The sequence below is a fragment of the Chaetodon trifascialis genome, chromosome 9 (genome assembly GCF_039877785.1).
Source record: "Chaetodon trifascialis isolate fChaTrf1 chromosome 9, fChaTrf1.hap1, whole genome shotgun sequence".
Lineage (NCBI taxonomy): Eukaryota > Metazoa > Chordata > Actinopteri > Chaetodontiformes > Chaetodontidae > Chaetodon > Chaetodon trifascialis.
Window position 1 is genome coordinate 27,503,654 of NC_092064.1, and position 20,948 is coordinate 27,524,601.

The window sequence follows — 20,948 nt, forward strand, 5'->3', positions numbered from 1 at the left end:
TCTCTATTTTTTACTTCTCCATATCTTCTTCGGTCTGTCTCACTCAGGTTCTGGACAATTGCATCGAGGCAGAGAACATCGTGAACCGCTACGAGGCTCTGGCGTCAGACCTGTTGGACTGGATAGAAAAGACCATCGCGATCATCAGTAACCAGAAGTTTGCCAACTCACTGACCGGAGTTCAGCAGCAGCTGCAGGCCTTCACAACCTACTGCACCATCGAGAAGCCCATCAAGTATGATAAGTGAATTTGTCAAATGTCATCTTGATGTTTTAGTCTTTTATTACAGTCGACATGCACACATAAGCATGCCTGCGCCTGCACATGAATTCATGCATACAGGTATGTTTTAAAGCTCGTGTCGCTCAAAGTATCGCACTTATTATTTCTTCAGAGCTTTACTTTCCGTTGTGCCAGCACAATAGGACTGCTGTGTGTGTTAGGCTAGCATTAGCTCAGAGGGATGCGTGGATAGCTTGAACATCTAGTTTAATCATTACATAGTTAGTGGTTATTCCACTGTCCATGCATAGTTTGCATATTGCTCAGACGATAAACTGACATATTAAATATATGCAGCAGTAGCAGCAACTGAGTGATTATCAACCATGTTTAGTCCAAAATATCTTTTATACGTAGTTCAGTTGAGAACTAAACTGATGCTGATCTGTGTTCCTTCGGCTAGAATCAGCTTTTTGATTAGTCTCATTAGAGACGTTAGAGTGAAATCAGGGAGCGCTGAAGTCGATCATGTCTTGCTGTTTATGTACATGCAAACACACATGCTGCATCACAGAGCTGCTGAGCCTTGAGCCTTTTGTCCAGCGTCATCAGGATCAGCATTAGCATGGGCCCAGTGCTGAACTCATGGCCCCACAGGCACTGGGAGTCCACTCAGGTCCCAGCCTCTCCACTGTGACATTTTCTTCGTCATATATGATAATCAGCTGATCATTTTAAGGTTTTGGACTGTTGTTCAGACAAAAACAAGGCATGTGCAGACATCCTCTGGGACATTTTCCCTTTTTTCTGACAGGTTATAGACAAACCAATTGATTAAGAGCCAGTAGTCAACAGATAAATCATTAATGAAGATAATTGCTACCTCCAGCCAGAGATGACGTGCTCCTCAGAACATATTTCACAGAAAAGTGACACGAGCCTCACTTCATCCTGTCTCATAGATCAAGGTCTTGAATGTCTTTTATATAAAAGATCTTGTTCTTTTATTATGAAAGGTCACTGTATTGGTTCAAAGCAAATGTTCATGACTCCCCTAGACTGATGAATGATCACGGCTCTGAGCAGTGGGGCAGCAGAGGGAGCAGAGAAATCGCCCTTTACCAGACCTCCAAGCCTTCATGCTATGAGTGTCCTTCATAAGACACTGAAATCCTGACCAGCTTTTGGCGGCAGCTTGAGTGCTTCCTTTGACCTCAATTTCTTTCTTTCTTTTTTTTTTCTCATTTTTCTCTGAGCAAAGTCGGAAGTACTCTCAGTGTGTCCTACAGCAGCAGACTGATGAAAGACAAGAGGCCATGTCGCGTGACACGATCACAAAGTTAAGTTTTCCGTTTCTTGCTCAGGTTTCAGGAGAAAGGGAATCTCGAGGTCCTTCTCTTCACCATCCAAAGCAAACTCAGAGCCAACAACCAGAAACCCTATGTGCCTAATGATGGGAAGCTCATCTCAGACATCAACAAGGTCACATATCCACCAGCTCTGTATATCCTGTATTTCACTTTTTACTAATTAATTATATTTTCTGTTACTTTTATTTTTCTATTACATCACAGCTGTTGAACCGAGTAACTGTGTTTTTGTCACTTCCTGTCCAGGCCTGGGAACGGCTGGAGAAGGCGGAACATGAAAGGGGCGTGGCTCTGCGCAAGGAGCTGATTCGTCAGGAGAAACTGGAGCTGCTGGCTCAGTGCTTTGACCACAAAACCACCATGAGACAAGCATGGCTCAATGAGAACCAGAGGCTTGTGTCACAGGTAGGGACCTCTGGGAATGTGTCAGTGTGGCATATTAGTTAATAAGTGGCGTAATAATGTAAAACAGGTGGATTTTTAAACTTTAAGGCTTTTTTAGGTTAGTCTTCTTTCACTCCCGTCCCCTTTGTCTTCCCACTGTCTTTGCTTCAGCTGCACACTTTACATCTTTTTTCTTTTCATTATTTCTTCTCTCCCGCCTGCAGGACAATTTTGGCTACGACCTACCAGCAGTCGAGGCAGCAATGAAGAAACATGAGGCCATCGAGGCGGACATCGCCTCATACGAGGACCGGATTGGGGTGGTGGTGGAGCTCTCCGCAGAGATGGAGGCTGAAGGATACTACGACATCCGGCGTATCTTGGCACGAAAGGAGAACATTCTGGGCCAGTGGAGTCTGCTGAAGGAGCTGGTGGCGGGGAGGAGGGCCCGGCTGGAGAAGAACCTGGCCTTGCAGAAGACTTTTCAGGACATGGTCTACATGATTGACTGGATGGAGGACACACAGGTAGTGGAAGCTGTGAGAGGGAGACAGAAAGAGAAAGACAAATGTATGTTCAGTAGTTAAATAAAGACAGAGGAAAGAAGAAAGAGATCGAAGAGAACTTTATGTAAAAAGAAGACATCCTGATATATAATGACACACACATGTTCCCTGCCGTCCCTCCACCTGTCTCCTCCTCTGCTCTCTCTCAGGTCCAGCTGCTGTCGAAGGACTTTGGGAAGCATCTTCTGGAGGTGGATGACCTGCTGCAGAAACACAGCCTGCAGGAAGCTGACATTACAGTGCAGGCCGAGCGGGTGGAGACACTCAACACTGCTGCGCTCAAATTCACCACTATAGAGGGTACATACACACTCATGTATCGTGTGTATTGTGTGTGGCTCTGGTGACATTTTTCATTTGATCTGTCTTCAATTTTATATGATATGAAAGTGTTAATAAAGGTAAGACTTGAGTCTCCTTAAAGGGATGATAGGTATGCACCGCTGTAATGAATGAACTGCTACCTATCTATTCTATCTTTCATGGTCAATAAGCTGATTTTGTTGTCTGCCAGGTTACCAACCGTGTGACCCACAGGTGATCTGTAACCGTGTCAACCATGTCTCTTCCTGTCTGGAGGAGCTGAAACAACTGGCAGCCAAAAGACGTGCTGAGCTTGAGGAGTCGAGACAACTTTGGGCCTTCTTTCAGGTGAGATCGGGCGGCGGCATGAGGCAAAAGGTGGGATTATGTCATGTCAAGGGGCCAGTATACTCTATGTGAAGGGCTCATTGGATGCTCATTGGCCAGCTGTGGACATTTGAAGGGGTTTCAGTCCTTGTGTTTGGATGTCCAAAGACCTGAATGTTTATTTTCCCCCCGACCTGCTTGCAGCATCTTTAAAGACTCACAGAATAAAGGTGGTTACACCTTTGTTAATTCAGTGCCTCAGTCTGTCACACAGACACTACAGGCCCATGTTTAAATGTCTGCTGAAAAGGTAATAAGTCACACAGCAAGAGCAGGGGTGAAAATTAGTTCAAATTAAGATGTCCTTTTATGGACCCACCCTCTAATCTTTGTTATATATGTCATTTCGTTTCATCCAGCAGTTCATATCCATGTGTCAAACTGTAGGTTTTGTCTTTTAATGCTCTTATATTTCAATGTAAACTTTAAATCTTGTCTGTTTGTTTGATCCCCCATCAGGAGCTGGAGGAGTCGGAGGCCTGGATCAGGGAGAAGAGCTCCATCTTGGGAGCTCAGGGTTATGGGAAGGACCTGAGCAGCGTGCTGAAGCTACTACAAAAACACAAGACGCTGGCTGGAGAGCTGCTGGCTCACCGGTCGCTGCTGCAGGTGTGTGTGCATGTGTGTTTGTGTGTGAGTATCAGCACCTGGGACACCAACAGCACCTCCAGTTTCTGTCCTGAACTTCATGTACCCCAATGAATGTATATATTAGGATTTCTAAGTTATTTTTTGAGCTCACCCACTCACTCACCCACTCCCAACTGTGTCATTCTTCCTGGTTTCAGTATAGTTTCATTAATCAAATCTGATGTTAAACAAAGTTTGGCAGCAGTTAATGATTAATATAACCAGAAGATCCAAATATCAAAGATCAGAGTTCCTGCGTTTGGTGCTGGCTGTTAAGACTCAAACACATTTTTATCTCCTTGAAAATACATACTGTTATTTTTGAATTGTGTAAATGACTTGAGGTGACATGTTACAGCACAGGCATGCTTTTATGAAGCCTTTATGATTTTAATCCTTTTCATTAGCAGACCTCTTCAGGCCACATGCCTAATGTTTTGTGCAAACTGTATGAAGCAGATTTACCAAACAGCAGTTGGCAACTATTGTGACTGCTTTGACAAAAGTATGATTGTGCTAAAAATAATTTTAGTGCAAATTAAAGACTACGCCAGTGTTACCAGTGTGCCAAATGCCAGTGACAAAAGGTTTGGTTGGATTTTACAGGCCCAGGCTTAATGCATGGTAGATGTTGTAGGTACAGTACGATCTGATAGATGACAGTAGTTGTAGGACTCTGTATGTGTTAATGTGTTTGACAGAATATTACATTTTACAGTGTAGAATATGTTTATTAGAGGACCCAAAAAGCCTCACAATGACATATTTTCAGTTTTTATTGGTATTTGGTGACAGCTGCATCATGACAGTCCAAAGCCTCCTGCAAATGAACAAAACACCACACTTCTAGTTTAAAGAAAAGTAGTGAAGAAGCGATTTGGAGTCATGCTGTCGCTCTTTCAGAACACCATGAAACGAGGAAAGCAGATCCTGAGCGAGAAGAGCTTTGGCACGGCGGGGATCCAGGAGCGCATCATGGAGGTGAAGGCCGAGTGGAAGAGGCTGGAGGACCAGGCCGCGCAGCGTCTAGGCCACCTGCAGGAGGCGCTGAACTTTTTTCAGTTCTCCACGGAGACTGATGACCTGGTGGCCTGGCTGCAGGACGCCTACCGCCTGGTCTCCAGCGAAGACTTCGGACACGATGAGTACTCCACTCAGTCACTGCTGAAGAAGCACAGAGGGGTCAGCGAGGCCATCGACAAGCATCGTCTGCATGTAGTCACACTGCGGAAACACATGGTGGCGCTGCCTCTGCAGTACCGTGAACAGGAGGTGGGTAGAGGGAGTGGGGAAAGGATGTTTAACTTTTTTTAATTATGAAATATTTTGCTTACTCTTCTCCATCTTTTCTTTCACCCCACTATACCCTTGCTTCTCCTCCTCCTCTCCTTCTGTCTCTGTGCCCTCTGTTGTCTGCCATCTCCTCTCTGCAGGAGGTGCAGGTGCGTATGGGAGAGGTGGAGCAGCTGTACACAGAGGTGGTTGAGGTGGCGGTGCTCAGACAGCAGTGGCTTCACGATGCTCTCGCCGTCTACCGCATGTTCAGCGAGGTCAATGCCTGCGAGCTGTGGATTGATGAGAAGGAGCAGTGGCTGGACAAGATGGAGATCCCAGAAAAACTGGAGGACGTGGAGGTGGTGGCGCACAGGTGAGGAGAAGGCAGATGAGAGGAAGTGGAGGAGGTTCAGTGGCTTTGACACCTCATGAAAGCTCAGCTGGGTTTTGGCCAATGGAACCGACTGACTGGCTCATCGCACTGACGGCGCCCTTTGTTGTAGGTTTGAGAGCCTGGACCAGGAGATGAACAGCCTGATGGGACGGATCCTGGATGTTAACCAGATAGTTCAGCAGCTCCTGGATGGAGGTCATCCATCTTCTACGGAGGTCAGAGGCTGTCAGGACCACCTCAACTCCAGGTAGTCAAACACAGCGCAACAACTACTACCACTGGTATATGGCATTATAATACACTTAAATACTAAACTACAGATTCCACTTCTACTACTAAAACTCCTCTTCCAATACTAGGCAAGGCTATCAGAAACCTTTATGTCAGTCATGAGTCAGTGATTACTGCTGTCAAAGTGTTGATAAGCAAGGCACTGAAATACGGATACGCTGAAGGACAAGTTCAGTAAATTCATGTCTTTAATGTAATGTAATTATGTTCATATACTGTACTCTGAGTGGAGAGCAGTCTGTGAGGTGACAGCCCACTGTCTGTTAAATAATGCACTGGTTTATCTGTCCTATTTACTCCCAGGAGGGGGGAGGAGTGGGTGGGAGGAGAGGGAGGCAGACTGACACACACAGAGAGGAGAGAGAGGTGGCGAGGACGAGAAATTTTGTGGCTTGTGTAATAATTCAGGGAAATTCACACTCATACAGTGTTTTGTAATTGTCTTTTGACAAGTGCCTCGTGTCCTGTCCCTCGCTGCTTTAATAAGAGACTGAACTCCTACCTGCTTTCTTATCTTTGTAGGCCACGAGTTCAGTGCCAAAGATAATATGAACTGTAAAATACCAGCATGTGTCTCTTCTAAGTGTCAGCAGTCATGTGTGTTTACACTAACGTCCGTCCAGGTCAGCTCTGTGGTGGGATTGGCTTTTTTATCTGTCTCAGTCGTGTTCACAGACCACTGTTTGTCACCGTCTGGCAGCATGTCCATGACGGCCGGGTGTCCATGAGTCTTGTGACCTTGGCGCATGACGTTGGTCTCGGGGTGACCATCTGTGCTGGCTGCCCCACAGTTAAGACAAAGCCAGCCAAGAGCAAAAATAAGAACAAGCGTACAAAATGAGCACGTCTCCGTCCTCATCACATCCTCTGCTGTTACTTATTAAAAGTCTGTCTCAGTTTTAGGACCTTATCTGCATGTCTTTGCTGTCCTGAGATAGTGACAGTGTGATGGTGTAAATTCCCTTTAACTTTAATTTGACTGTTAGCGTACATTCATGGTAAATCCTTTCCCGTGTATTTCATATAGAAATACTTAAAGCAAACGCTCAGTGTGTAAACTGAATCCATTACTGCCTCCTTGTATACATACACACGCGTGTTCTGTTTCATTATTGTGAAGCGGCGACCCCTGCCACACATACATACCCCCAACAGTCACCTCCACCTCCACCACCATGCTGCACCTGTAGGACTTCTGCAGCTCTGAGGTCAATGTCACCGAGCTGTTTTCCTGCCTGCCTGCTGAGCGCTCTGTCTGCCATTACCTCATTACAGTCACAAGGATCTGTGTGTGTGCATCTGTGCATGTGTGTGTGCGTGTTTCTTGGCTGAATTGTTGTGTATTGAGACCTGCTGGTCTGGAGCAGAATCAGGAGAACATATTGTATGATGGTACGGTAAGCAGACGAGGCCTGGGCTGAAACCAGAGCAGAGCAAACAGGAGCGGTTCATATCAGGTCATATCAGGTCATCAAAATAATGAGTTTGAAATGCCTCGCAGTGATAATGCAGCTTAGGACTTCTCAAGATTGATGTAAATCAGTCATTTTTAGGACGTTTAGCTTTTACATCTCAGTTGAATGAGGAGACAGAAAAGAGCTCTCGTAACCAGCAGCAGGTCTAACAGTGAAAGAGGTATGACGTGTGCTCTTATGTCTGTAAGCTGTGATATTTTTAAGTTAATACGTAATTTTTTTTTTTTTTAATTTCATCTGCTGCATTTTCGATCTTTTGACCTGGAACAGGTACAGCCTGGTAGTCCTACAGTTGTTTGTTCGTGAATATAGTGACAGATTAAGCCAAATCTCTTTTTAAGTGAGAGTTAAGGGAAGGTAAATCACGACTATCTTCACCCTTCATCCATCACAAACTACACATTAAGCGTCACTCCGTCCTGTCTGTCACATCTCTCCAGGTGGAACAGCATCGTGGAGCTGGTGGAGCAGAAGAAGGACCAGCTGGACTCCATGTTACGCCTGCAGAACTACCTGCTGGAGTGTGCCGAGATCAAGTCTCAGATCCAGGACAAGAGAAAAGCCATCGACGCCACGCAGTACATGGGCAGCGATCTGGGTGGAGTCCTGGCTCTGCAGAGACGCCTGTCCACCATGGAGGGAGCCCTGTCTGTCCTGGAGCCAAAACTACTGCATCTGCAGGTGTGGAATTATGGATTGTTAGATGTTTGATGGCTATAGCTGTTACTTTTTCTATTATTACTATTAAAAGCTACAAATATGTAGAGGTTCAGACGCTTTTATACACAGGTTGTATTATGCAGCTTAATGCTGTCTCTGATGTAGGAAGAGGCAGAGCATCTGGCCACCGTCCACCAAGGTCGGGCCATGGAGGTTCTCGTGCCGTTTGATGGCATCAGTTTGGAGTGGGAGGAGCTGAAACGCACCCTGCAGGGCTGTGAGGACTCGCTGATGGTGGCCAGCAGGCTGCAGAGCTTCATACAGGTACAATACATCAGGAAGAAGTCTCACTGATGATCAAGAGACACTGGCCCAGCATATGGTCACACACACGTCTTCACATAACCAGCAATCTGGAAACAAACCACAGGATCTGTCTTTAATTTCAACAGATTTCTCAGTCAACACAAACTTCTGTAATCTAGACAAACAATGGAATTAATTAAATCTAAATCATGCTCGTTTCCCTGTCCTGTCAGGACCTGGACTCGTTCCTAACCTGGTTGGTCCAGACTCAGACAGCAGCCGCCTCGGACCAGCTGCCCAACGACCTGGAGGAGGCCGAGAGGCTCATCAACAAACACGCCGCCCTAAAGGAGGAGATCGGACGGTGGGTTTAATGAAAGACAAAGAGAAGCTCATCTTAGTTTTTAACACGATCTCATCTTAAAAACACATCAAATCTCGGAGGATGATTGACTCGCTGTTGTTTTTCATGCAGGTATGAAGAGGACTACGAGCGCTTGCAGGCCATGAATGAGCTGCTGGAGTCGGAGGAGGCTCCTCTCCCTCAGGCCGCCCTGCAGCAGTGGCTCCAGAAGCTCGACGTTGGCTGGAACAAGCTGCTGGAGATGTGGGAGAGCAGGAGAGAGGTTCTGGTCCAGGCTCACATTTTCCACCTGTTCCTCCGAGACGTCAAACAGGCCGAGTCCTTCCTCAACAACCAGGTGAGATGAACAAAGACTGAGCAGGTAGCCGCAGATTACAAGGAGCGTCTCCTCAGCTCCTTTAGCTGTTTTGTCTGTCTTAGCTGTGTTGCTTTAGGATGGAAATGTCATTTGTTCTGTCAGCTCAAACCCCCCCTGCTCCCTGTGTGTAAAAAGTGTACTTCTAACTAGATGTCATTAAGTTCTACTTAATGTATTCAAAGTGAATATAGTAATTCTGCAGTATTTAAAGTGATATTTCAAAGTTCTTGTACTTAGAAGTCACTTTAGTTGGATCACATCATGATGATGGTGGCAGCATCAACGATTAAGTCATATCACGTCATGTGAGCATCGTGGTGTCTCCATGAGCACCTCTGAACAGGCCAAATGTTGTTTTCTGACTGCAGCGAAGTGTCAACTGGACTGGGTGTGGCTGTCTTAGCCTGCCAAACACAGCCCTGAGACAGAGAGCGAGTGTGTGTGTGTGAGTGTGTGTCAGCAGGTGTCTTTTTGCAGAGTGTCCCTGCGTTATGTGATATTAGAGCAGGAGCTGTCGAGGCAGCAGCCTCCAGTAACTCTAGCTCTGCATTGTGGAGGAGGATTTGTTGCTCGCCAGTCTGTCTGTATGTGTGTCTGTGTGTTAACAATATACAGTATGATGGTATTTATAGGCTTGTGTACATAATGCTCGCTTCTTATTGGCTGAATTCGGTCCCTGACTGTGCGTTTGTTGAGCAAGGATCGTAGCTTGGATCTTTATTGGAAGCATTCATACAGGAAAGCATATAGAATTGGACGGTGTTGTGCAAGTCTGAGGCCACAGACCCAAAACATGAAGTTTTTTGCACCCATTTCTTCCTTTTAATGAGCTGCCAACGCTGCAGATCTCCGACAGTGTGGTCCAGAAAAAGTCTTCTGACGACGCTTTAGTTTCATGAATAATAAAAGTGCACTTTTTAACGTGAAGTCCCATCTCAGTGTCAAGTTGAGAACACTAGTCAGTACCTTTTTCAAGTAGATGTAGACATTGTCAGTAGTTTTACCTTTGCTGAATGTGTCAGACCTGCTCTTGCAGTCTGCATCGCTGTATTTAATCTCAGTATCACACGTGCACAGGTTTGCTTTTCTGATCCGAAATGTCACAGGCAGAGCTACCCTCGACTTGTGTGTGCATGCATGCGTGTGTGTGTGTGTGTGTGTTGGGCACAGTGTCTCTTTTTGTTTGAGAAAAGATCTTTACAAGACCAGCTCTTATTATTAAGATTATTTGTGTTATGCAGATACGGTGCATGTGGTTTTCAGGTCCAGGTTTTTTGACTGGAATATTTCAGTCTTTTATTTTCAGCACATTTTCAGAATACTCCACGAACTTGTTTTTGCTCAGTCATTGTACAGTACTGTGTGTATATTGATGAGAAAAACATGAATTGAATCCATTTTAAGTTGAGTTTGACACTTACGACGACAAAAGCAGACAGTCCTTACATTAGAGGATGAAGCTAAGGACTGTTGGACACTGGTTTCGTCCATAATTAAGCCAATATCAGGCTTATATTTCAAGCGTTGCTCTTCTCTGCTCTGTGCTCCTCTGATATCTTTCTTTGTATTGTGGGATCTTTACTCTTTTCTTTTTCATCTCCTTCACTTAATCAGTTCCTGAGCCAAGACATCACCTCACCATATCCCATGTCCATTCTGTAGGAGTCGGCCCTCGCTCACGTGGAGCTGCCTACCACGGTGGAAACGGTTGAAGCCGCCATAAAGAAGCACAAGGACTTCACCACCACCATGGAGCTGAACCTGCACCGGATCAAAGCTGTGATCGAGGCTGGAGAGAGTCTGATCAGCCAGAGCAACATCTACTCTGAGCGCATCAAGGAGCGTATCGACACCCTCGCCAACAGGTACCACGTGAAGGCCAACTCGAGACAGAAGCCCCGAAGCAGAAGGAAGCATCTGTCTGACTTTAGCATGTTTTTGTAATACATCAGTTTTTTTTTCTGTGAATACGTCCAAGTCTTCTGAGTTTATGTACGTGCTGGAGGTAAGACTGTAGAGGAGAAGTAAGAGATTCTGGCTTAAATGTGTAAAACAAACACAGTGGTTGTTAGCGTTAGTCGCTCTATTTCACCTTATTAAATGCTGGATATTTAAGATTTAGTTTTGTCTCCGTGCCACCTGCAGCACCACGCACTGTCCCAACGGCACACGGAGCCGATTTTAAAGCACAAAGCTCGAAGCAGCTGTCCAAACACAATGTGACAATGAGAAAAGGAATAAAGACCCCCGAGTGGAAAAGAAGTAGAAACGCTGAAAACAGACCTCAGTCTGCGTCGTCCACATCTGACCATGAAATCTGTGTGATAGCTGAGCTGAGTGTGTGTGTGTGTGTGTGTGTGTGTGTGTGTGTGTGTGTGTGTGTGTGTGTGTGTGTGTGTGTGTGTGTGTGTGTGTGTGTGTGTGTGTGTGTGTGTGGGGAGGGGGTTGGGATTTTTCTATGTGTACGTTTCCAACAATAGCAATGTGAAGAACCATATGGTTATAAGATTTAATTTACATGAATTAACTCATCAGACATTTATTTTTCTCCCATGGGGACAAATAAATGAGCACACTACAGCATGACTGTCTTTATATATTACACATTCTGGTCCTGTAATAAATCATTTCATCATTATTGTGTTAATTAAGGTACTTTTTGATTCAGGTACGCATGATATATGCATGAAGTCCTCCATCACTAAGCTTTTAAAATGCTTATATGTTTCGAGTTTGTGTAGTAATGGTCAGAAAATCAGTTGGTACCTGATACAGAAAAATATTAAGATAAACAAAGATATAAACACACACAAAGATATGTTTTCATTTTGAACATTTGTAACTGAACCTGAATTGCTCTTTCAGGGGAAACCAGAACCGAGAGCTGGCCCAGCAGTGGCTGGAGAAGCTGAACGACCAGTGGGAACTTCAGAGGTTTCTCCAGGACTGTCACGAGGTAGGAGGACAACAGACTGGTTGCACTGGTTGAGTGAATGAAATGGTTTCACGAGACATTTAAGGGGATGGCGATGTCTTTGTTCCTGTTTGTAATAGCCAGCTTCATGTTTTGGTGGCCTCTGGTGGCAGCGCAAGATAACTGCTCTGTTTTTAGAACTTCCATTTCCCAGGAATCATCATGGCGGCATTATTGAAGGTTGACCTCCTTTTCAGTCCATTGACCTCTTCGTTGCTGAAGAATGGTAGCTGCTGTTCAGATGTTCTGAAATGTAGATTTAAAAGGTTTGACTTAATCTTGCCTGTGCGTGTCTGGGCCGTCTCATCGTCACCAGCTGAATCCTGGCTGTCTCGTCAGATGCTATCGTCAACGTGTGCACACCTCACGCATGTCACGCCGAGCCGTGTTGCACACGACTCACCTCTGCTCGCTCCTGCAGTTATCGCTCTCTCGCCCTGCGGAGTCACGGGCTTCTTTCCGGGCCAAAATCTTGTTTAGCTTCAGCAGCTTTCTCTCTTCGGCTCCACTGAATGATTCAGCAGCACAGCTCCTCATAACTAATTCAGGAAGAGGAAGAGTGTGTCTCACAGCGTACATGAGTGTCTGCATGTGAAGGTGTGTGTGCGTCCGTCACATTCATCTGACTGCTCACGCGTCGTACGCGTGTATGTAGAAATACAGTATGTGTGAGGGGTCTTTCCCTGACTGTGCGTGTGTGTGTGCGTGCGTGCGTGTGTGGCCTACAGTGGGCGAGTTACACTGCGTCAGTCTGTGGGAACCTGAGCTTTCAGCTGCCAGGCTGTGAGGCTGCGTCCTCGTGCTTTCTGCTGCTAACTGCTGTTTTCCATCTACGCGCCAACACTTCTACACCGAGCTTCATGCAGACACATGTTTCTGTTGTGCACAAAATAATCACATCTACAGTTTATCCTCTTCCTGCCAAGATTTACGACACGCTTGTGTCCAGAGCAACCTACACTGCTGCTCAATGCTACATCAATACAATATCAGATCAGTTGTGAATATAGAAATCAAAATTAGTCCATCAGTGCTTATTTTATTATCATTTTATTGAAAAGATTCACAGGTTTGTTGCATTTTATTATTCTAATGTGTTTATTATGTAAACAGCCTTATGGGTTCTTAATGAACTTGATGACTGGACATGTTTTTTTGTAACAAACCATCATTTTCAGGCAGCTTGGTGCTGCTGTTTGTGGATGATACAATACCAGAATCTAAAAATATTTTTTAAAAAGTCACATTTTTCTTCCTCTTATGTAATCATAGTAGTCTCTCCTCTTCCTCTCTGCCTGTCTTTATCTTCAGTGCATCTCCATCTTCAGGACTGAAGGGTTTTGAGGAGGTGAACTCAGAGATCAGACTGTAGCTTGTTTCCAGGATTCACTTCCTGCTCTGTTTGGAAACGAGCACATGTATGCCCGAGGGTTCTGCATTACCAAACGCTGCGTGTGTCTATATAATGCATGTAAGGTTTGTGTTTGTGCTTTTCTTCTGTCAGGTGAGACAGTTTGGATCAGTGCTTCGGGCGAGTTATTGTATGCTGAGGACAAATAGTGTCAAGATACAAACTGTGGACTAACATTTGTCCTGACTCAGGTTACTTAATTTAATGATATGTGTGCTCACAAAGCGCAGTGTAAAGTGGTCTGTAAGCTGTTTGAGACAAACACTAAATTAAATGGTTCGGCCTTGCAGGAATACTTTGAAAAAGCCTGAAGCATTGACATATTTCTGTCAACATGTCGGCCACGTGGGAATTATATTTGTAGTCTTACTGCAAACCTTCCGCTCATGTCTCGTGCTTTCCTGCAGTCAGCAGCCATGGTGGATTTGGTTAACCAGTATACAGTATTATTACATTTATGACGCCTATTCAAAATGTATAAAACATGGATTTTAACAAGGCTGCATTTGATCTTCCATCTTTCAGACCCTCTTCTCCAGCTCCTCCTCCCCCACCCTCATTCATTCTCTACCACCCCCCACACACACTCACACACCTCCTCCTTTTCCCTCATTCAATTCTATTACAGTCTCAAGGGGGGCATCAGGCGATGACCCTGCACGACCTCTGCAGTCATGAAACCTATAGGTGTCTGTGTGAGAGCGCCTGTTTGGTCATGTGCATGTGTGTGTATACGTCGTAGGAGTGTGAGTCTGCCGTCTTGTTTGCCTCCATGTGTGTGTGAGGCTAACTCACATTAGCCGGCATGTCCTCACACTTCTGCACTGTGTGTGATTGTGTGTGATGGGACAAAGTGACAGGCGGGGGGGGGGGGGGCGCGTCGGACAGGCATCCAACCCCTTCCTTTAAAGGAACGAGGAGCAGTAAATCTATCAAGCTACAAATACATCATTCAGGATAAATCAGCGCTCTGTCCAATCTGCTGCTTTCTGTCACTCTTCCTCACTGCCGCCCCTCCTCTTTTCCTCTGTCCAAACCTCCGCTGTTCGGCCCTCTCTCTCTTCTCTCTGCGCTTCACCACTGCAGCAGCGTCAGGCGGGCTGGAGACGAAGAGCACAGCTGCCTGGGACTGCTGCAGAGAGGAGGAGAAGGATGGTGGAGGGAGCTGATGTGCGTAGCGCAGGAGGAGAAGCTGTCGAGGAGTCACGAGCTCGGCTGGTAGTCAGAAAAACAAAATCTGCTTCTTCTTTCCTCGCACTCTCATTCTGACACCCTTTTAAGCCCACCTCCCCCCTCGGCCTCCTCCAGCTCACCATGATTAGCCGTGACCAGTGAGCCTGGAGGCGCTGCCTGAATCCCCTGCCCCCAAAATCCCAACCCTAGTCTTTTGCTCCTCCTCCTCCTCCTCCACTCCATCTCTCCTCCAACCAGCTAGGCAGCGCGCTCACTCGCTCGCCCACTCGCTGAAGGTGTGAGGCAGAGGAGGGGCACCGGCTGCACCGGCTCAGCTGCCTGCCATTTTATTGTTTTGGGGAGGGTGATTTTTTTCTTCCTCTTCTTCTCGTCTCAATTGTCCTCATTCTTACCCCCTCGCTCGTCACCGGCCCGCCCCCGCCCCTCCTCTCTCTCCTAGTTGAGCGTACAGCAACACAGCAGAGAGGGAGAAAGGGGGAGAGAGAGGGAGAGGTGGAGAGAGAGAGAGAAAGAGAGCAGCCTCAGTTTGAAGTCCAGCCTGCCTCCTCAGCCTCCAGTGTTGTTTTTGTGATTTACCCTCCTGCCTGGCATTTTCCTCTCAGTGCACCTTTTGTCGCTGTCTCCGCCCACCGTCTTTCTGTCCAGCTCTCTCTTTCCTTTCCTTCCTCTCCTCGTTCTCTCCCTCCATCTGGCTCTGCGGTGAAGAGCGTCTTTGCATGTGTGTGACGGCAGACCAGCGAGGATGCGGACACCAGCGGCTGCCTGCGGCTGCCACAATCCCATGGGCTGTTCCAGTTAAACGCCGCCGGTAAACGCGTTATTCGCCTTGCAGCTGGGTTAGGAGACAGGGACAGAAGTGCAGGCGGAAACGCTGCATGCAGGTGTGAGGATGCTGGCGACGGAGAGACGAGGGTGCTGATGCTGACCTGAATATGCTGGTGATGCTATCAGCGCAGGCGTGAGGTGTTTTCACTGTGTGTTTGCCTCACACACAGCACAGATTTTACTCTTTGATGGATAGTGGAGGTGTGTGTGTGTGTGGGGGGGGGGGGGTGTTTATTGTGTGGGTATGTGTTGATGTGTGGATCTGATGTGTGTACATGTGAATTCTCGCGGCCATGCTTGTTGGTACACGTGTGTCTGCCTACATGTGCCTGCTGTGCGTCATTAAATATTCATGTGTGTGTGTTTGACCTTGTATTTCCCACTGTATGTGTGGCTGGTGTGTTTATCTACAGCACACTTCTTATGTGGATTTTTCACATGACAGAAGCTAATGGAAATATGTAAATTGTGATAATGTAGTATAAGTGTGTGTCTTATGTAATCAAACATGTCTTTCTCTTATGAGCTGGACACAATTTCAGCACGCAGTGTGTGCGTGAGAGGGTGTTTTTGTGTATCCAAGTCTTTTTTAAATGAGCAATCCTTTAGCACAGACCAACAGTTATTTACAGTGTGTATGTTCATCCAATGTTGACACCTCTCTCTCTCTCTCTCTCTCTCTCTCCCTCTCCCTCTCCCCTCTTTTCTCCCTGCCTCTCTCGCCCAGCTGGGGGACTGGGTGTGTGAGAAGATGCTGATGGCGAGGGACAGCAGCCGAGACGAGACCCAGAAGCTTCATAAGAAATGGCTGAAGCACCAAGCGTTCATGGCCGAGTTGGCCCAGAATAAGGAATGGCTGGATAAAATTGAAAAGGTGAGTGCTGCTCATCCTGCTGAGAGTTTTATGCCCTTTGGCTGCTGGGCACAGGATGAAATGCCACTGTGGAATATGAAATAACGTCCATGCTTGTCTTTCTTTTGACAGTAAGCTGTCGATGATGTCAGGATACAGACAGGGAGAAGGTTTTTAAGTGGAGTCAAACAAGTCATTTGGATGTACTTGGGCCCTTTGACCTAAATAGTATAATTTGTGTAATTTGTGATACTTCATGTGAAAGAATTTTTATCAAAGTAATATCACCTTAACAAACAAATGGGTCATATTATGTTGACTGTCACTCAGCAGTATCAGTCAGGCATATTTGTACGTCTATGTTGATGATTCGCCTCAACAATATGAATTATTTTGTAGTTGTTTTTTTTTTTGTCCAATGCTCCTGCAATTTGTGCACTGATGATGGGACATCTTTGAAGCTTTGTTTCTTGTCATATGTTGCTTTGAACAGTCACATATCAGAGTGCTGAATACCAGGTTCCATTGTGAGAGACGTGACCATACGTCTGTTTCCCTTCAGACAAGCATCACTGACGTAAACAAAATGTGGACATCAATCATCAAAGTTGCACGTCCTTTCTTTACCCAGTGTCAAAATTATTTGAAACTGTATTCCCTGTGTTAAACACTAATTCGATAATCTCACTGAAGGAAACCGTAGCGAAGCCAGCAGCAAGGGCACAAAGTATTACAGAGGGTTTTTAACTGGAGAGAGGATTGCTGTAACCTTTACCACTGCTGTGTCCTGATAGGATCTGTTTCATATTAAGGAGATTTATACAGCTCATCAGCCTCTTGGGTTAGCCAGTGTTTCCCCCTCCACACCCTCAGGTTTCACTGGGATGACTTTGTTGTGTGCACACGTTTGACTGGCTGCGGTGACGTGAATCTGGATGTATAAAATCAGAATTGGTCAGTGGCAGAACTGCAGTTCAATGCCATATTCCCTCAGGCCATGTGCCGCTCATCACGGATTTGAGATCCTATTTTAGGCAAAGTCACTCATAGTGTTGTGTGCGCGTGCTGATTGGACCTGTGAGAGGCAGTGAAGGCGATATTTGAATGACATTTGTTCATGTTATAATCATAGAGATGGCCTGAGTACATTTCTGCTTCCCTCCACTTGAATCGCTTGGCCAGACATGAACACTTCTCCTGCTAAATGAACGGACATACATGCTAAATTGGTGCTTGTCTTTCTGACCTGCTGATGCTGTTTCAGGTCATCAGATTACGTTGACGGTTGGTGGCTAGCATTCAGCAGTCTCACTGTGCCTGCTATCAAGCTCAAATATTGTATGTGATGATCCTTTAGAGCGAGTGGCTGCTGAAGGAGTTTTGACAGGACACATGGACGCTGATGAACCCACATGGGCTGGTGTAGAAAATGTGACTGTGAAGTTAGCAGGCTGCAGTTTTATCTGTGTATGATATAAACAAATCTTGGCGGTACATCTGTTCTGAGGAAAGCCGAAGAAGTGCTGTGTTTCTCGTAGAGAAACACTACACTGACGCCACATTTATTATCATAAAGCTCAGCAGTTCTGCTGCTATCTGAAACCTGAGAGATGCTATACTGAGTGTCTTTCAGTCATCGACACTGTCCTCTCCTCGTACCACCGTGATGGCACCATTGGCATCATGACTCGATCATCTGCAGTCTCATCCTGGGCACGACTCAAACTGAACTCCCCGGGTGGGAGCAGAGTGACTGAGCCGAGGCACAACTCTGTGTCATGTGTTATCTGTGCGCATGCTATAAGACGGCTTTTGGCACAGGTGAGACTAGAAGCGAAGCGGTTGCTTAATAATCAATTGGTTGAAAGACTAATTGAGGTACAACATCATCTCTGTGTCCTTGTCCAGTCCACTCGCTGACAGCTTAGATATTGTGGTTGTTGGCTGTACAGGCAGGCAGCTTCACCCACTATTGGCCCATAAGCTGCTCATTATGTCTAATTACTGTACGTCCATTGCTGAGAACCCAATGTGTTCTCTCTATTTCGTCTCCTATAGTGGGCACTGTGAAGGTGGTGTGTGTAGCCTTGTGCATGTTAGGTGCGTCTGTAACGTGGGCATGTGATGTGGGGAAAGTGGCTGACAGATGTGTAATGATCTACAGTGATATAATGTGGAGAGGGCAGCCCAGCGAGGCCTGAGAGCACCAAGCTGTTTCCATTATAGATTCATAGGCTGGCTTACTGGAAAATGTTTACAGCAGGAGAGAGAAAATGACAGACAGTGGAGAGCAGGAGGACAAACTGTGGTTTTCTGCTGAACTTTCACAACATCTCTGCAGATGGATAATATGCTGTTTACATGCAAAACAGTTAAATGTATGGAAAATAGGAAAAGATAAGTTCCAAATTTGACAATTAAAGTTCAAGGAAGAATATTAACTTGTTACTTGTCAAGATAAAAACTGTTACAAATGCATAGTTTGCATAAGAAATGTAAATAATTGGCATGATTAGCCTGGACAGCAGTTCAGAAGTGGCTTCAGTTGTCTGTAAAAGACAATCTGCTGTTGCTCTGATGTAAAAAGGAGTCCATTGTGGTTTTTACGCCCACGAGCTGAAGAATTGGAAGAATATTTCTAAGTGCATTTCTCTGTTTGCATCTTCACATGAAACTGTGTAATTTGGCTGACAGTAAGAAACAATAACAACCTCCGCAACACTTCATATCTCACACTGCTCGAGCAACACTGAGATCTTAAATTATTTGCTTTTTTTTATAATAACAAGCCCCATTTATACTGCGAGGAGCCCTCTTTCACTGTATCAGCAGAGAAATGGAGGAAAAAAATCACTTGGTCACAGACCTGTTTAAGGATCCAGACTTGGTTTTATGGCTAAGGATGAAAGCAGGTTTAGGTTGGAATATATCATACCAGTGTGATCCTCGTGGGTATGGAAGTACAGACGTGTACGGTGTGTTGGTGCTGTCGTGGTCGCAGCTCATGCTCTTCAGTAGCAGACTGTAGTCACACCAGGCCGTCTAGCTGTTGGCAGAGTCAGCCTCTGAAGTCATACGTGGCAGCTTTTTGTGAGATAACATTCATGGGATCTTATCGTGGTAATACTGATAAAGATCTGTACACGTCTCTGACGAGCGTTAGAGACGTTGCTCTGTCCCTTCGCGCTGCGTCTTTGCAAGCTTTTGTTCTCATATGAATTGTATTTGTGCGTCATTTCTAAAAAAATTGAAACACAATGAAAAGATGACAAAACATCATCAGCTGGAATATGAATCCTGATTGTATTGTTTTAATAGTTATTACTGTGCCGACTGTGATCCTGCTCATTGTGTGCTTACTGTCCAAACACTCTGTGTCTTGTGTCCTCGTTGTGTCCGTCTGCTTGTGTCCTCTGAGAGTCTCCAGTCTATTTATGTAAGAGGGTAAGAGCCCCTCTCTGCTGTGAAGGACTCTGTGAAGCACATTGCCTGTTTTCAGGGTAGCATCAGCCATCTGTGAGGGAGCGTGTACCTGTATTTCACTGCGTGCGAAGCCTGGAAACAGTGTGCATGAGCTTTTTTAGTCTTTGGTAACTGCAGAGGACATTTGCTCAAAGCTGCATCGTTTCTCTGGTTGTCCACCTGTCCTCCGTCCCCTCCCTCAGTGAAAGCACTCCTTACATCAAGGTCTGTTATAGGTGTCTGTCTCCCCTCTTTTCCATGCCAGTAGCCTCCTTAAACACAGAGGCAGATTCCAGCTCTGGAGTTACCTGTAGTTACCTGAAGGCTAACATCAGGGTCAAAGCATAACGTGACCCTCCTGATGTTAGTTTGTCCGTTGGAAGGGATGCATTGACCTCTGGACTGTTTACTCTGACAGAACCAAATAAATCATACACGGTGTTACAAGATCCATCGTTATCAGATTAGATGATGGGACCGGAACAGTAAAATTTTTACAGTGGAGAATAATGGAGAAGGACTGTGACTTCACTTTCCAATCCTTGGATTTGGGTTTAAAACAGCCTGGAAGAATACACCAGAGAGGACAGGACACCAGGTAAATAATCATAAGATTAATATTGTGAGGTTTTTACTCTGATAACTTTCTGAACTGATCTTGCACAGATCGTTCTTGCATGTTTGGTCTGAAGGCGCTCTTACTGTCTACCTGGTATCCTGTAGGCTGAAAGAGTCCTCCACTCCTCTCTCTATTGACAGTGTACCCTTGAGCAATACACCCTCAGCTGCATCTGCCAGTTGAAGGTGTAACTATGGAAAAGGAGCACATGAATGAAGACAAACATAACGATCTTGTTTCGCTGTTTCTGTGATGAGGAGACCCCAGCTGATTTTTTGGATGATTATGATGCATGCAGTGTGCTGTGTCAGTCTCTGTTGTGACATCGAGCAGCCGGCGGCAGCTTGAGCGACTTTTTAGATGACTCTTCCTGTGCTTGCAGCGGTTGCTAAGCAACAGCTGTCCAATCCCCTCTCTTTTCTCCTTGTCGTCCCTCCTCTCTTCATACAGCTCATGTGTGAAGGTCATTCCTCATTCCCTCCCCTTCTCTCTCTCTCTTTCTCTCTCTGTCTGTCGAGATTTAACTGGAAGTGATGTAAGACACAGGAAAACTGCTTTCAGGTGCTGAGAGTTAGCCTACAGGTGCAGCTGTGACTGCAGCAGTAAAGTAAGTAAAGTGATCCA

General features: G+C 45.7%; 1 protein-coding gene across 2 annotated transcripts in view; it reads left to right on the top strand.

Moving 5' to 3' along the window:
* LOC139335859 (spectrin beta chain, non-erythrocytic 4) overlaps positions 1 to 20,948 on the top strand; it is a 64,526-nt gene that overhangs the window by 18,824 nt on the left and 24,754 nt on the right. The window contains exons 9-25 of one of the 2 annotated variants that reach the window (XM_070969641.1): positions 48 to 235; positions 1,588 to 1,705; positions 1,840 to 1,998; positions 2,202 to 2,504; positions 2,693 to 2,843; positions 3,058 to 3,194; positions 3,693 to 3,842; positions 4,767 to 5,135; positions 5,297 to 5,511; positions 5,642 to 5,779; positions 7,739 to 7,979; positions 8,124 to 8,282; positions 8,498 to 8,628; positions 8,740 to 8,965; positions 10,649 to 10,851; positions 11,852 to 11,942; positions 16,118 to 16,264. In XM_070969641.1, coding sequence (XP_070825742.1) covers positions 48 to 235; positions 1,588 to 1,705; positions 1,840 to 1,998; positions 2,202 to 2,504; positions 2,693 to 2,843; positions 3,058 to 3,194; positions 3,693 to 3,842; positions 4,767 to 5,135; positions 5,297 to 5,511; positions 5,642 to 5,779; positions 7,739 to 7,979; positions 8,124 to 8,282; positions 8,498 to 8,628; positions 8,740 to 8,965; positions 10,649 to 10,851; positions 11,852 to 11,942; positions 16,118 to 16,264 — 3,126 coding nt within the window. Of the gene's footprint in view, positions 1 to 47; positions 236 to 1,587; positions 1,706 to 1,839; positions 1,999 to 2,201; positions 2,505 to 2,692; positions 2,844 to 3,057; positions 3,195 to 3,692; positions 3,843 to 4,766; positions 5,136 to 5,296; positions 5,512 to 5,641; positions 5,780 to 7,738; positions 7,980 to 8,123; positions 8,283 to 8,497; positions 8,629 to 8,739; positions 8,966 to 10,648; positions 10,852 to 11,851; positions 11,943 to 15,203; positions 15,374 to 16,117; positions 16,265 to 20,948 lie in introns of those variants that run through there. The other variant, XM_070969642.1, reaches the window with a different exon arrangement.